Source organism: Callorhinchus milii, unplaced genomic scaffold (genome assembly GCF_018977255.1).
Source record: "Callorhinchus milii isolate IMCB2004 unplaced genomic scaffold, IMCB_Cmil_1.0 Scaffold3, whole genome shotgun sequence".
NCBI lineage: Eukaryota > Metazoa > Chordata > Chondrichthyes > Chimaeriformes > Callorhinchidae > Callorhinchus > Callorhinchus milii.
Window position 1 is genome coordinate 59,464,476 of NW_024704744.1, and position 17,528 is coordinate 59,482,003.

A 17,528-nucleotide genomic window follows, 5' to 3' on the forward strand; every position below is an offset into this window, starting at 1 on the left:
AAGACAACTAATCTGACTTGAAATTGACTGACACGGCTAGATGGCACTTTCCTTTAGTAAATTAGATGTTCAGGTAACATTGGGATTTGGGATCACTCAAACAACACAATTAAAATCTTACCCTAAAGTTGCCTTTCCCATGCCATTAGACCAGCGGTTATTAAATGTGGGCACTGTGGCTGCAAGTGGCACCCACGTGATTTTGTGCAATCACAGCAGCCACTCCAGCCTGGGGGAGCAGGAGAGTGTGTGAATGAATGTGTGAAGTGCAGCCCAGCACACTGAAACCACCAAAACCAATTTGTTTGCGAACCTTTGCACTGGATCATAGTCTTTACTGAAATGTAGTTTCGCGCGTGTATGCTGAATTGCTCTTGCCCACCTAAATGGGGAATCTTGCCAGACAATGCTCTCAATGGTGAGCTATGTTAAACTACACCAGTGCTCTGGAGTCTCTTGCCAGCCTGTGCTTAATATTCTACAGAATTAGGTAAGCAGGATGCATCCCTCCAGGGAGAGAGGGCGCATTAATTCCAGACACAAGTAATTTCCACATGTAGATGACACATGTGTGAAACTTTGGTTTGGATACTCTTAAGCCTTATGATGTGTTTACCTCTTGTCTGAGACATCCAGCTGACCAAAAAGAAACAACTAGGAAGCTTATTGAGCATTGATTGAACATGGTAGTACAGTAAGTAAAGGTAGATAACCTCAAATGAAGTAACAATTGAAACTCTTCCTTGCCAAAAGTCTAGATAAATTGTTTTTCATTCTACACCGGAGCTTGTTGGAAAATAGGAATTAATGTGCAAGACGTCCTCCCGACATGAAAGGTGCTATATAAATATAAATCGCATTGTAAACTTCTAGCTATTTCCCACAATACCCTTATCAGTCTCTGACACCCGATTCTACCTGGCAGACACCTCTATTTGTGTGTGTGATAGTAACCAATAATAACTTACATTTATATTGCACTTTAAAAAAGTTTTGAAGCACATCATTATCAATCAGCATCGTAAATACTGGTTCTCTTTCATATTCAACTTGTATACCTTAATTACTGAATCTGTAAACATGGGATTTTTGTTATGATGCTGCAATGTCACTAGGGCGCTGGTGTAACCAAGGTGGGCAGCTGTGCAATCTAGTGAAGTCTTGAATAAATGATAGAATGATGCCGTTAATATGAATAATTATGATATATGATTATGCAATCAACCTATTAGTATGCATCATTCACTTTCTAAAGTCAAAGTTTCTGTGTATTTTGATGACAGTCTAACATACAGTCTCTCTAAAAGCTGCAAATATATGCTGCTGATGCCCTTTTGCCTGCATGTGTCAGAGCAGAATTGGTATACATGGCCACAGGTAAAATGTATACATGCCAGTTTTATTTGTAATTAATTCCCATGGGTACAATTAAAGTTTTAATCCAAAGTATTTGTGATATATTAACTGTTACAACGGCATTTCATTGCCCATTCTGTGGCAACCAAAAATATAATATTAAGTTGTTCTTTTATCTTAGTCTGTAAAGTCCTGTCAAACATTGAAGGATCATTCATAACTGACTTGGGGTATTGCAGGTATTGTGTGGAATAGTGCCATCGTGTGACCAAAGATGACCACTGCAGCAGCTTTTTACACACTGCAGGCAGAATTGCCAGAAATTAAATACTTTTGTAGCCCTAAAACGACTTCACATATTAGCCCAATGTAGCCCGATATTATGTGTCTTCCCCTACCTTGGGAAGCAGAGTGGGTCAATTTAGGTTAGTGCTTTTGAAACTGTAAGAAAGTTCTTCAAAGGGGCAAAGAAACTTTTGCAGGTTTAAATGAAAGAAAATTTAAATGAAAGAAAATTATTGAAGGAAATAAAGCTCATATAATGATTTATTTGACTGTGAGTTATTCATCAGCCAATTTTGGTTTGTTTGTGATAGGCTCACGGAAAGGTATTGAAGGTATTAAAGACAAAGGTGAACTACAGTCCTGACAACACCAGAGCTGAAGCCAAGAGAGTTTAAGAGTGTCTGAATAGAGTAAAATTATTTAACTATACATGGCATCAGAGCTGAGCCCAATCCTGTTCTGATACAACATCCACAGACATGCACTGTCCAAAAAGGCTAAATGGATAGCGATGGGAAAGAAGAACTTTAAAAAAACAGACATTGAAGGAATACCTTTTCTGACAAATAGGATAGGTTTGTTGGCTGTGGTATCTTATCGTGGAGTATTCCTTTTGCTAAAAAAAACGTGAGAACCCCAAGATTCTATCTTTTTTTTGCCTTCTCAGAATAAGAATGTCAACAGCAACATATTTTACAGTTTGATATCCTGAATTGCAATAGTTTTTTTCTGATTTATTACAGATACCGACCCTACCCAGAAAATGTTCTTTTGCGTGCTTTTGAGGTACAGTTGGACTTTAAGTTCTTAAAGAATTGAATGTGTATTAAAATAACAAAATTCACAGATAAACTGAATGTAGATTCTTTCCCATTGTTCACTTATTTGCTGATTTTGAGACCTTCACTTTTTAATAATACTCTTGCATTTTACTCCTAGGTGTTGGATACAGATAATAAGGGATATCTTACCCAAGAGGGACTTACAAAATTCATGACTGAGGAAGGTATTACTATTTAAGATTTTATGCAGTGATGAATTATGAACTCTTATCCATGCCTTAGTCAACTTGAGGATAGCTTTTTCCTATGTTCCCCTTAGCCTCCCTAATTCTCTAGAGGTTTTAATTAATTCAGAGCAATGCAGCCCCAGTTTTTCCCTGCACCCAGCTCCATGAATCGACTACCCTTATCCTTGCCAAGGTCCGTTGGCTCCCAGTGACTAACAGGATCAATATTAAGAATAGTTTTAAAATCCTGCCATGATCATGTCCCACTTGAATTATGCAATCTTCTCCAGCCTTCATTGTAGCCTATAAACTTCACTCTTCTGATCTCAGTTTATTGCTGTTCCCCACTTTCTTTGCTCACCATCAGTGGCTGACTCTGTCCTCTGAAATTCTCTTCCAAAACCACTTCTCTCCCTGCCTTCAAAATTTTCCTAAAAATATATTTAATTGAAAGATGCCTTTGGTCAGCATCTTCCCTGCTCAGTGTCCCACCGTTACATTGCTAATAAATTGCGCAATTGGCTGTCACTTTTGGCCCACAAAATACAGAGTCAATTCACTTTACAGTATATTCTGTGAGGCACTTTGAGACATTTCGACAACATATTAAGGCAAGGATTATTATTATTGGTCAAGTGAGACTAATGAAAAACGTTATCTAAATGCACATAATATTTTTGTAAGTTTTGTGTGGAGCAGTGGCCCCAAATCCCATCTAATCAGCCCAGATGTTTGCGCAGAATTGAAGAACATCCTTAAATTCAATTTTAATTTGGAAACTATTTTCTGCAGTTCTTAAAGAGAACCGTTTTCTAAATTAAGACCGAATTTAAGACTTTTCCACAATTCTGCAGGATCTTACATTTTTGTAGTAAAATGGAATTTGTTTTTGTTGTTGTGTGACAACAGTGGAAAATGGAACTTCAGGCCTCAGGCCTATTAGAAGATCTATCCAAACTTGCTGAAAAAACTAAAATTTAATTAGATTACAATAACACAAGTCATGAGCAGTACTTCAAAGGTTAAAACAATTATTTATGTTTCAGTTTAATATAACAGATTAAGCTAAAGATCAGTGCAAAAATGATCTATAAATTCTATGACCTCTTTTAAATGTTGTACTGGTTCATTTATGAAGTCCTTATAATGGCCACTAAATTAAGTGATAAATTTCATAATAGCACCTCTTGTTTTTATAAAACAAAACTTTCCTCCTTCCAAAGTGTATTAGTGCACCAACTCGATTATTGGTTGTTTTCTAGAAATAAAACAAAGCTAATTTACTGAGTGCATGAGTCTCCTAACACGGTACACTGAAGTAATGTTCTGCATTCTGGAGTCTGATTTTGATCAGTGCTTGGCTGTCTGAAGTTGACATATTCCATTCAAATGGAACAAGATCTATCATCTTAAAACAGCCAATCACTGATTGGAATCTGGTTCCTATCTTTGCCATTTCCCTTTCTATGAACATGGAATTTTGGAACAGGTTTTTGCAGAACATAATTTCCTGAAGGAGTTAAGCGAAAAAGGTATTTTGTTGTATGCAATCTGGAGAAGCAATTCAGACCTTTAACATTTCAAAGAAGCTGACTGCTTTTTTTGCCATCCTTTTGATTGATATCTGTTACATAATCTGCAACTGAGATTTGCTTTTGCTTCCAGTCATTCCGTTGCGATCCAAATATTACCTTTTATCCATGTAATTTCTTCTCCTTCGTTTTTTGAATTGGTGTGTCTTTTTGATTTCCCGGCGTTTACTTGTGTCTAGCCTAAAGGAGATAGAAACAATCCTTATTTTCAACAATTTTGAAGGTAATTGTACAGATGTATTTTTTCTTTTCCCTCTCTTTTACTTAGACAATCACTCCTTCATTTTTTCCACATATTATTTGGAACATGTCCAGGTCACCAACTGAATGAATCATGACATTTTGTCAATGATAACTTTGGGTATCACCCAAGTAATTCTCCTGTCCTCTGGCATATATAAAAGTTGTGCCATCTCTAGGCAATTTCAGTTCTTCTTCCTATTATTGCTTTCTAGTTTCAGATGTGGATCAGCTACACAGAAGATGATTTTTTTTAAATCAGTGTATTTTATTGTATGTCAGTATTTGGCTTCAAACCTTGCTTGAAGTGTCAGTGAGCATTTGCATTCCTGGATGGGCATTCACAGAGCCTTCTGTGTCATCCATCAAAGCATGACAGATTGTTCAGTGCATATGAACTGCTCCCGAAGGATTTAAAAAGAATGCCTTCACTGTTAGGAAGAATTTGTAGAGGTTTTGCAAGAATAAAACCACAAAAAAATACGGGTACCCAAACAAAGTAGAGTAAGCAAATTCCAGTTCCAAATCCAAAATTAGATAATTGTTAAAATTATAACAATTTGCAATTAAGAATATTTAGACATCAACTATCAAGGTATCATTCGGATCCATCTCGAGCATCCTGAGGAAATAAGGAGTAGTTTGAGAGTGTAAGTAATGGTGTATTGGAATAGAATCCAATCAACAATAACCAATTGAATTGGAAATCTAGTTGTGGACATGTGTAAGGTTGCAACATTAAAAAGAACAGCATTTACACCCAAGTCCTTAGGAACCTCACACGCAAGTGAGATTTTGTTTGCTAGTTAGTGCAAATGTGAACACTATTTATGTACAATGATATATATGTACAGTGTTAGAGTCAGCAAAACAGAATAGGAAATAGATAATATAATAATCTTTGCATTTGTTATTGCATTTGTCACATTGTCGTGACGTCACAAAACCATTCATATGATACACTGTAAATTGGATTGACTGTATTTTCTGTGCAACATGTGGCAGCCAGTTTGTGCACAGCAATGTCCCACAACAGCCAAGAGCGAGTGACCGATTTTATTTGAGTGGGATTGTTGACCAGGACACTGGGAGAGAGAAACTCTCTTCTCCTTTTGAATAATGCCGTGGGATCATTCAAAGGGTTTGGGACACTAGGCAAGATTTTGTTTTTAGCCTCCATCATCCTTATTGAAGATTGTATCTGCTACTTGGTGGGCAGCAGGAGTGAGTGTAGGGAAAAAGAATATGAAAAGGCAGAGGCTAAAGAACCTACGCTCAATAGCCATGACCAATAAAAACAATGAAATCCCAAACCAATGGGGAGGAAAATGGGCAAGGTCAATCCATTTGGTACATCAAAAGGTGTTATTCGACTAAACTTTATTGGAGGAGCAACTCTCAATACTTGGAGCAGAAGATGGCAATCATGGTTCAGTTAGAGTGCTAAATCGTATATTTCTCTCAGCAGCTTTGCCTTCTCAATATGAATACAGACAAGCAACTGTTCCATGTTTAATTGTGGAAACTCTATTGGTTTTCTGATGCTAGGGCCAAGCATTTTCCCTTATCATGTTAGTTTTCACTAATCTTTGAGTGTCTTCAGTGTCTCCTAACCTAGTCGGTAAATCAAATATTATGCGTCAGCAGCTGGCCATAAGTTTGAGAATATCTAGATTGCCTGAGTATTTAGAGGTTGCAGGGTGAATGTAGCTGGATTGTGATGAAAGGTCCATGCACGTACTCTTAACAAAGTATTCGCCCACAAAATATACCAGTTCACTTTATAGTATATTTTGTGAAGCGCTTTGAAACGTCTCAAAGACATGATAAGGTGCTATATCAAATGCAAGGATTATTAGTATTCATGGAAGCAAATGAGTTGGGTGTTTGTCCGTTTGTAATTGGGTAGGTGGTGCATTGAGTGCTACACTTTATTATTATTATTATTACATTTTCCAATCATATTGACCACAAATCATAATTGATCACAAATCACATTAGTGCACTAAATAGAAATGAGCACCTCTCCATTAAAGAAAAACAATTTGACCAGAATTATTTAGAGTAGTACAATCCAAATAAGCTGGTTGACTTAATTGAAGATGAGCTTGTTCCTTTAAGAGACTTTAACTGTGTTCATATGTAGAATGACTTGAACTTCAAAGTTGACAAATCTTCATGTTGCAGTAAAACCTGTATATAAAGGCCTGCTTTATATTGTACTAAAACTGTCTGACAGAAAGAAACTATCCAGAGCAGTGAAAGTACACATGCACATACTGAGTATATTGCGTCTGTTGTAGATCAAAGTGTTTGCACAAGTAACTGACATTGTTGTAAAACTGTTATTTCATGTAGACCAGATATTGTGTAATCATGCCAGGAATACATGATGTTGAGCATTCACAACAAATATTTGCAGTAATGATACATCATCACATCTACTGTTTCAAAGCTACTTTTGTACATATGAAATAGATTGTATTTATCTTTGGAAAGTTAACTATGAAATAATTTTTATTAATGTATGAACATGTTGAGAAATAAAGCTCTCTACATGTCTACTGACTGTAGATTAGGTGTGTTTAGTCCAAATTTCATAGATTTTAAGTATTTCTTATCAAGGAGTGCTTAGAAAAACAAATAATAATCCTTGCACTTGATACAGTGTCTTAATCACATTGTCAAGCTGCTTCACAGGATTTTACTGTAGTGGGTAGTGACTGTATATTTTGCAGGCAAAATAGTTGTAATTGTGAGAGGTTTATAATATCAGTATTGCTGTAAGATTCAATTGTATTGATTAAGCCTTCTATACAGCAACAACAACAAAACTTTCTGCCTGCTCAGGTGGATGTTAACTATCCCATGACTATCCCATGTTGTACGCCAATAGAATATATATTGTAATTTTATGAAGAATTATGTTATAGTGAAAAATGAAGTGACAAATGTTGTGTTATTCTAAAGGTGAACCATTTACACAAGAAGAAATGGACGAGATGCTGTCTGCTTCTCTGGATCCAGATCAAAATGTTATCCTGTATAAAGAGTTTGTGTCCATGATGACTGTGGAAGATGATTAAAAGATTAACATTTTGACAGAGGTGTCAGTCAATTGTACCAAAGAATTTGCTTTACTGCTAGAAGAGATTTTTAAAAATTCTTAACAATTTTTGTTGTATTCTTATTAAAATGTACTGTGCTTCCAAACTGCTAGTGCTTGTTTGAATAAAATGCTGGAACAAAAAATGCATATATTGCCTCTGAAATAATTCAAAGGATATTTTTGAGTGAAAGTTTTATCTGGAGCGTTGCCTATATATGTATATATATAAAAAAATTATATATATAAAAAAAACATATTAATTCATATTTTTGATGATTGGGGGAAGTTTCATAGCATTATTACAATGTTCAAATTTTGATACTTGATTTGAGAGCTTCAGGCTGATTTCTTTGGTCAGAATGTCTGACACATGGAAACTCGGCACCATACTGATGAGTATCCACACCAAACGACTAATTGTTCCAAATATGAATTGAAATTTTTGTCTTCCCTGAATGAAGTGCGTACTTTCTTCCCAGAGGAATGCATCCTGCTCATCTTATCCTGGAAAGTATTAGGCACAGGTTGGCAAGAGCCAAGGCTTGTGGAATCCAGAATGTGCATTGGGGTACTGCTGGAATTTAACCAGCTAACATTGTGCAGCTTGCCATTTCAAACACTTACTAAGCCAATGGTGGCCAATGTTTATGGTCAGCCAACAAAATAAATGTTCTTGCTTGAATATTTCTTGATTTATGGCATCTATTCAATCAAGAAAACCCGAAAACACATTACTGATCGAACATCGAGATGAGTTTGAATGTTTGGGGGGTGGGGGATGGGTGGGAGCTCTTCTTGACAGACTTGTGGATTGGCACTGAACTGAGTTTCCTGTTGCTTGTCCAGCTTGGACCATCTTACCCATTAGAGCTTTGGCTTGCAGGATTAACAGAAGGCAAGTGGGAAGAATTCCTCTCCCCAGTGACTGAACAGCTCTTCCAAGTTCTGCTGATGAGCCAGACTGATCCCTCATCAACACTGCCTTTGGACCAACCTAGCTCAGGAACTGGACTACTGAGTCTGTCACGGAGGAGCAACTTGATTACAATATTGCATTACCAAGCACGTCACCCTAAAACCAACTTAACTCCCAAAGAAATCCTGCTGAGCTTCCCCCCAAGGGAGATAGGCTGATTGGCAACTGTAAAGTATGAAATGAATTTGATAGATATACTCATATACGCTTTACGATATTGTTCACAGATTCCGATTCTGAACATTTCACAAGATCACAATATTGGTCTGAATAAAAAAAAGGCACTTTGGCCCATCTGATCTCTTTCCTCCAAAACACCCACCCCATCGTCCTCTCATCACTGCATCAAGCTGCTTTTTAAGTGAGTCTAGTGTTCTGGTTTCTATTACCTTTCCTAGCAACCTTTTCCAGTTGATTACCCTCTGCGTAAAAACAAATCTTTCTGGTACCTGTCCTGAAATTGCCCTTTACAACTCTAAACCTATCTCCTTTTGTTCTACTATCTTGATACATCCTAAAGTATTGATGTGGGCTTACTTTTTGATGCAGCTTTAATTATTGGTTGACTGTCCACTGGATTATCAACAAAATTGTACCAATAGAGGTACCAATAGAGACGCTCGTTCTGAAAATGTTTCTGCTCCTACCCCCCATACTCCGCTACTCCGCCTTGCTTCCTCCCTTTCCTCCTTCAAGGCCGGTCTCAAAACCTTTCTCTTTGACCGTGCCTTCAGCTCCCCTCTCGACTCTCTTCCCCCTCCTCGCTCCCTCCCTTCCCTCCCCTCACCCTGACCATTTCCCCCCTCCTTGCTCCCTCCCTTCCATCACCCTGACCATTTCCCCCCCCCCCTGCTCGGGTCATGACCCAACTGTGCAGCGCCTTGGGACGTCCTCCTGACGTGAAAGGCGCTTTATAAATGGAATCTTGTTGTTGTTGTTGTTGTACTCCCACTCTCCCACCACCCTCCTCGCCTTATCTCTCCCGGATCCAACCTTTACCTCCCTCTGTTCCAGCCTGGGCATCAACCGCCAGGCCCACCGTGGCTCCCAGTGTTGGTTGTCTCAGAATAGCTACCCCAACAGTCCCATCGCTTACTCTCTCTGCACCAACTGCCTCCGAAAGCAAACACCCCTTCCCCCTTGCTTATCCATGCCCTCTCCCAACTCCCCCTGCTTCTCAAACTCCAGGGTAATTTCTCCCCCACAACCCCAAATCCTCGCTATAGCACTCTCTCCTCCACCCCCACCCCACCAGCAAACCTATCCGCATTTCCTTCCAAAATGTCCGCTCCCTCTCCAACAAAGTCTTTACTATCCATGACCTCATAATCGATCTGCACCCTGTCATCTTATGTGTAGTCACAGTTGGTCTAAGAGAGGAGACTTTCATGTTTTTCACAGGATCATAAGAGAGGTTCAGATGAAGAAAGCTCTTTAGATTTTTTAATCTCATCCTTCCAGAATACCCACCCTATTGTCCTCCCACCACAGTATTACGATGTTTTTAAAAAGTGTCCAGTGTCCTAGCCTCAACCATCCTTCCAGCTAACATGTTCCAGTTGTCAATTACCCTTTATGTAAAAAAGTCCTTCCTGATATCTATCTTGAAATTGCCCTTCACATCCCTGAACTTGTGTCCTATTGGTCCCGCTTTAGTGTAGCTGAAAATATTCTGGGTTTACTTTCTCAGTGTCATTTAGCATCTGATATATATATCAGTTTTCTCTAATATATCTCTTTTCAAGCCTGAAGAGTCCTAGCTTATCTACTTGTTCCGACAGCTCCTCCCTCTAACACTGCGGAGCCCTGCCTCGATTCAGCTCGAGTCCCCAGAAGTGAAAAGACAGCTCTCTCCCTCCTGTAAACATCATTTTGCTGTTATGCAGCAAAATAAAATTGGTTGATAGGATTTCCAAATCAAAGTGATTTATCTACTGTCACAGCATATTGCTCTGCTAAATCTATTTCAATCCTATTTTTCAATGTGCTGGTATTTAATGATTTATTTTTTAAAGCCTACAGATAGCAATCTCAAACTGCCTGAATAATCACAAACATGGCTGTTGCATGAGTATGAGCTCTCATTTTCTTTAGGATTAGATTACCTATTGAATGACATCCAGGACAATCTCTTTCGCATTGCATAACATTTCACATTAGAGCTGTGACAGCTCTTTGTCTCTACTCTTTCTTCTCTACAATATGTGTCCATATCTAAAAATTTACAACTCATTGCAGCCTTGATTGCAACTCAATACAGCCACTGTATTTCTACAAAGCAAAATCTAATTGCTGGAAGGTGTGAGGTGTGTGGATATTGGATCAGGTGTAGGACGTTCTCTGTGGCCACAGAGCTTACCAGTGCTCTTAATAATGATGAATAACTGAGGTACCAGTGGAACTGTGCCCAACTGAAGGAAAACAACTGTCACATGCCTTTGAAAGAAGAGATGAGGAGGTGAGAAACTTGGTTGAGAAATTAAAAGAATAGAAAAATAGATTATGTACAAAATGTCTTGTGTTGAGGAGCCAGGCAAGTTATATGATTCAATGCAAGTTACAAGGTGAATACAGATATGCACCACAAAGGCCTCATATGGAATCCTGTAGCTCAGTGGTTAGAGCACTCGCTTTGCAAGTGAGACACCTGGGTTCAATTCCAGGCAGAGGGCGAAACCTTGGGCAAGTTTCCTTACTCCACACAGAGCCTAATAATAATCCCTCCAAAACAAAACAATAATAAATTGGTCATTTTCAATCCACGACTGTTTGTGGGACATTGCTGTGTGTAATTGGCTGCCGCGTTTCGCCCACAAATATACGGTCAATTCACTTTACAGTCTATTCTGTGAAGTGCTTTGAGATGTCGAGAAGACATGAAAAGCGCTACATCAAATGCAAGGATTATTATTATATGCTGTATTTAAACATATTGGGCTTCACAGGAGTTTGACTCTAAAGTGTAGTGACTGTCTTTTCAGACGACAAAATGTACTGCTGGTGTTTAAACAGCTAAAACCGTAGAGCTTTATCTGGTTTAGGTGAATGCAGCATTTAATTTATATAATCTAATTTTACTAAATTATCTCAAATTAATCTTTTTGAATTGTAAATTGATTGTATTGGTATTAATTTGTTTGCATACAATATGTTAGCAATACCTTTGTGTGAACTGAAAGAGTATTTTACAGTAAAATACAAAATTACATTTGTATAGTGCCTTTCATGACGGGAGGACATCCCAAAGCACTGGACAGTCAGGGATTTAGACCCGAGCTGAGGGTCGGGCTCGGGGAGGGTGGAGGGCAGGGAGGGTAGGAGGGTGGCCAAAGATTCAGTTGAAGAGGATTGTTTTGAGACGCACCTTGAAGAAGGCAACGGAGGGAGAGAGGCGAAGGGAATGTGAGATGGAGTTCCATAGGGTGGGGGCAGAAAGGCTGAAGACCCAGCTGCCGATGGTGGAGCGGGCTGGGCTGTGGACGTGAAGCAGGCCAGAGCCTGCTAAGCAGAGGCGGTGGACAGGTTGATATGTGGTCAGCAGGTCTCGGACGTAGGGAGGGGCAAGACCGTGGAGGGTCTTTCATGTTGGGAGGACGTCTCAAGGGGCTGGACAGTCAGAGATTTGGACCTGAGCTGGGGGTTGGGATTAGGGAGGATGGAGGGCAGGGAAGTCACCTTCTCACATTTTATGAACAGGAGATCAATTCTTCAAAATCAAATGGATTGAACATTATAGTGATTAGAGTGTCAGCCAGACTATGAAGTGGGGATTGAACCCTCAATCTTTTGATTTAGAAGTGAAAAAGCTGCTAAATGAGTTAGGCTGACATAACCAGTCTGATAATATAGTTTCTGGTAAGCTTACAAATTCTAAATGGATTGCTGTCAATAAAATACTCTAGGTTTATGAATTGACTGTGCAATGTGATATTACATCTGGTCCACCCACATTATATATGGAAATTATTAAACCCAAGACTAGAAAAGAAAATGCAATAATAAAAATAATCGTTGCATTTGAATATAGTGCTTCATCTTGCCTTCGAAATGTCTCAAAGCACTTCAAATAATACATTGTAAAGTGAATTGACTATATTTTGTGGGGAAAATGCGGCAGCCAATTGCACACAGCAGTGTCCCACAAACAATCGTGGATTGAAGTGACCAATTCATTATTATTATTATTTTATTTGTTTTTGAAGAAAATATTACTCCCGGAAAAGCAATCCGACAATCGACTAACAACCGGGTTCTTACTTGCTGCTAGGTAAACAGAGGCGTATGGAGTAAGGAAACTTGCCCAACATTTCGCCCTGCCGAGAATCAAACCCAGGTCTCTCAAGTCAATATCTCAAGTCAAGTGAGATTTGTATTATTATCTTTGCCATTGCAGAAAACAGTGCTACAAAAATACAGTAGCAATATGCTTTATGAGTGAAATAATCTAAAGTGATAACAAAAATGAAATCTGTTTTTACAAAATTACCTTATAAGAAAATTATTTTAAAGTTTTTTGTACACAGATCCTCTGTAAAACCTATATATTACCACCTACATCAGTCATATGCTGCTTACAGTTATTCGACATTTATCCAAATAAGTATTTTCAATTTAAAAAACCTGCAAAATACTTGTGAATTTATCTAGTGAAACCTTATTCAAATAAACTTTAAATGATAATTTACAACTGTAAATGAGTTGCATCAGTGTAAACATCGATACACAAAAAAAACTGAAGTTGTAATCTCATCATAAACATATTACTTAAATAATTTATTGACAAATGTAGTGTCTATTTCTAGATATATTTCATAGTAATACAATATCAATACAAGTATTTCAATGAAGGGACAAATGACCCTTTTCAGAATGGAAGGAGAGAGGTTTGATAGGCTCTACACTAATGAATTGGTATCTAAATGACAAGGCAATTTGACTGGGAAGAATGAACATTTATAGAGGATGAAGTTGCCATGTATTAATTTTTAAAAGTAATACTCCAATACTGATTTATTTTTTTTACTGTAGGAAAATCTGTCCTGAAATAACATTGCAAAATTGTAATTTTTAAACATTTTTAATAAAGTATAGAATGGTATACTCAAAACCCTAGACTAAAGGAAATTAGATTAATAATCAAACCAGAATAGAAAAATCAACAAAAATATTAAATGTTTGTGTAAGAAATATTATCTTAAGTGTTTTAAATAGTCCCAGGATTATTCAATAACTATCAGGATCGTACAGTATGTACTTTCAAACACATAGAGACACTGACCAGACACCAAACCATCAAATTCAGTCACCCAAAACAGACTAATAAAACAATCAAAAATCAATCTCTTTTCTAATTAAATTGGTTGAACGTTACAGGTGATAAAATACAGTTTGTACCTTCAAAAATACAGGATTTCTACCTTACAGAAATCGAATGTGCATTTGTCAAGGAGATTTATATCCCTGAAACTCAAACCAAACTAACACTGCCAATATACCTGCTCCCGAGTCCATACATCACTATGATTGTGGAGGAATACGGATGCACTGGGAATGACATGAGCAGAATGCCTAGGGCAGGCATTCATTAAAATCAACTACCATGATTGTATATGTGCAGGGTGATTTTATAGGAGATTTGATCCATTTGTTATCAGTGAAGCAATACAACCTTTTGAAAAATGACTGCCCTGCACCCAAAGATGACTCACCAAGTTTATTCATTGAGCCACTTAGCCGTAAACGTTCCAGGTTGAATCTGTAGGCTGCGCTGAGTTAACTGATCTCAGCCAAGGTCACACTTGGGATGCTACAGAATTTGGCTCAGTGCATCAGGCCAGGAAGAAAAAATCAGCTGTGGTTTCTCCTTCTGATCGCGCATCAGCCTTCTCATGAAGAGGTGAGGAGACTTAGGTCACGCCGTACCTGGAGACCTGCATACCATTCAGGTTGCCAAAACATAAATAAGCCATCCAGGCTCAAGAACTAAAACAGAGGAGAAGAATGCGGCTGGTCCAAAAACAACAGGACCTTCACAGGACAGCTTGTGACGTGCTAGCCAACTTGATGTTCTTGAGGTACAAGTCCAATATCGTTTACCAGGCTTACTCAGCACCTGTTACTTAATCCAGCAGCCTTGATAAATAGACATGCCCGCTGTGAAGCCAACTCCCCAATCAGAGTGCTTAGCGACAGGTCAGTGTAGGTTAGGAGCCCTCCCTTCCTGCAACCGGTTCCCATGTTTGCCACAAATCCATCTCACTGCTGAACCTGGACTTTGTAAATGGGCCCCTCAGCTCCATCCCAGGAGCTTGGATCCATAAATGGGGAATGTTTGCACATAGGTCCCATATGCCACAAGCTTGACCTGCGTTAGAACCTTGCTGTCCTTGAAGAGAGAATAGCACAACCAGAAAGCACTTCACCCCTTCGCTACACAGTCCCCTTCAGGATTTCAGACACTTTTAATTAACTAAATTAATAAATAATAATCCTTATATTTGGTATAGCACTTTTCACAGTGGGAGGATGTCCTAAAGTGCCTCACAGGGTATATTATAAAGTGCACTGACTATTTTGTGTCTGATCTAATTTGTTGCATAGCAAATGTACTGGAGTTATATCTTACTATTGGACCAAACTTTAATATACATTTGCAGGGTAGAGTCAATGTAACTGAAATTATCTTTGTTAAAATGGCCGTGTGTATGGGTAGAGGCATCACAAACTACTGATCTATTACTGAGCTTCTCCCACTATTGTGCAATTGTGGAATAGGTTCTCTTTGCATCCTATTAGTGCAGTCATCTGAATGCACACATTAGACATGGATGCTAAAGCAACATTTATATTGAGCAAATAATTTAGCCATTGCACTGGTACAAATCAGGCCGCTCTCTATTTGAATATATGAATAACAGCAGGACCAATTGGATAAAAGAGCTCCAGCATATGTGATTCAACATGCAGGAAATTGGTAAAATTACACCCAGAGGGTTAACAGTTAAAATGCTGAGGGTAAACTAGGTTTGCTCAAGCTGTTCAGTGCTCTGGTCTGGCTACATATGGAGGACTGGATGTAATTCTGTTTGTTGAGACGTAAAATGGCTGCCCAAGCCCCCAGAGATAGTATAGAGGAGAACAACAGTGATGATACCCAGTGTTACAGGGATGAATTATGAGGAAAAATTAGATAAGGTAGGGCTCTTCATCCTTGAAGAAGCATTTCAGAGGAGACCTTACAGAGGTAAATAAGATTCTAAATGGGATTGAGGAAGTAAATCCAGGACAATATGTTCAGATACACCAAACCAGGAAAAGCGGGCACGGGTTCAGAGTTGTGAAGGGCAATTTCAGCCAGTCATCAGGAAGTATTTATTCACATAGAGGTTAACTAATTACTGGAACAGATTACAAGACAGGCTGATAGTGGGCCAGGTTGTTGGATTTATTTAAGAAGTATTTGAATGATCTTCCATAAATAGTACTCTGGAGCCACTTTAGACCTGGCTGTTGGCCTTTAGAGGACTTGAATGAGTGGGTTGAAAGGAACCAATCTGCTCTACTTAATGCACTAAAAGATGTGGATTCAGGTCTTCTTTGAACACTGGAAGTTGGGAGTGCACTGCATAGAACCAGTGAAATGTATGACACAATAGGAAACCATTTGACCCAGCGCCTTGGGACCCTCCCAACATGAAAGGTGCTATACACATGTAATGTTGTTGTTGTATTTTGTGTTGATGTTAGCCCTTCCAAGAAGTCAGCCATCCTAATCCCAATTCTGTACTCTCTCCCCATGTTCTTGAATACTTTTTCCTCTCCATGTGCTTGTCCAATTCTTTATTAAATTCCCCAATTGACTCCACTCTAACTGCCTGATGTAAATCATTCCATACCCTGACAACCATAAATATAAAATAGCCAGAAACAGACCTAAAATGGAGTTTACGAGGAACTTTACACAGAGGGTGGTGAAAATATGGAACTCACTGCCAGAAGATGTAAACATGAAGTAGAAGGGAATAGAGGTGTGTTGGGGAGGGATTAGGAGGAATGAAAGCTCAAGTGGAGCATAAACACCGGCATGAACAAATTGGGCTCCAATGGCCTGTTTCCATTCTATGTGATCCTATGTAACAGAAACAAAATAAATTTGTCTGTGAAGAAAATACTCTGGAACATTTTACATGATGCTTTCAAGATTCAGTTGTGGAAGACAAAGCCACAGCATTTTGCCCACAAAATACAGACAATTCATTTTACAGTATATTCTGTGAAGCACTTTGAGATGTCCTCCTGACGGTTATATCAAATACAAGAATTATTATTAATATGAGTGATTGGCACGGTGATAGGACATGTTTGGTTCACAAGTCTAATAGAATTCTTCAAGAAGATGATTAAAGTAATGGACTAAGGCTACTCAATTAGTACAATTTGTTTGGATTTTCAGAAGGTTTAGATAATGTCCCATTTGTGAGGCTATTAAAGATCATTAAGGATCATTGAATTAATGCCAAATTAGCCAGCTTTGTTTCGACAATAGAAAGCAGAAGTTGATGATAAATGGCAATAAATGGAAAAGCTTTGTCTGTTGTATGTAACCAGTGGAATGCTGCATGGATTAATTCTGTGTGCCCTGCTTTCTGTGTTACTTATGAATAATACAGTATATTATTATCATGAACAATACATAGCAATACAATTTACGTTATATATTTACTATATAAAATATACACTGTTGGCTGTGCACCCAAACCCGGGGGTTGTAGGAAGAGGGGGTGGGGGAAGATGGCCAAAAGTGGGGTCAAAGAGGTAAGTCTTGAAGTGAGTTTTGAAAGTGGGGAGTGAAGGGGCAAGTCATAGAGAATCCAGAGTGTTTCAGAGAACAGAGGATGGCTGAAAGCACACCTGCTGATGGTGAGGTAGATGGAGTGGGGGACATGAAAAAAGCCAGTGTTC

General features: G+C 38.5%; 1 protein-coding gene across 1 annotated transcript; it reads left to right on the top strand.

Moving 5' to 3' along the window:
- Positions 1-2,152: 2,152 nt before the first annotated feature.
- efcab2 (EF-hand calcium binding domain 2) lies at positions 2,153-7,723 on the top strand. Its single transcript, XM_042333117.1, has 4 exons — positions 2,153-2,268; positions 2,385-2,427; positions 2,581-2,647; positions 7,453-7,723. Exons 1-4 carry the CDS (start codon positions 2,153-2,155, stop codon positions 7,566-7,568), a joined length of 342 nt encoding a protein of 113 aa, XP_042189051.1. The 3' UTR covers positions 7,569-7,723.
- The last annotated feature ends 9,805 nt before the right edge of the window (positions 7,724-17,528 follow it).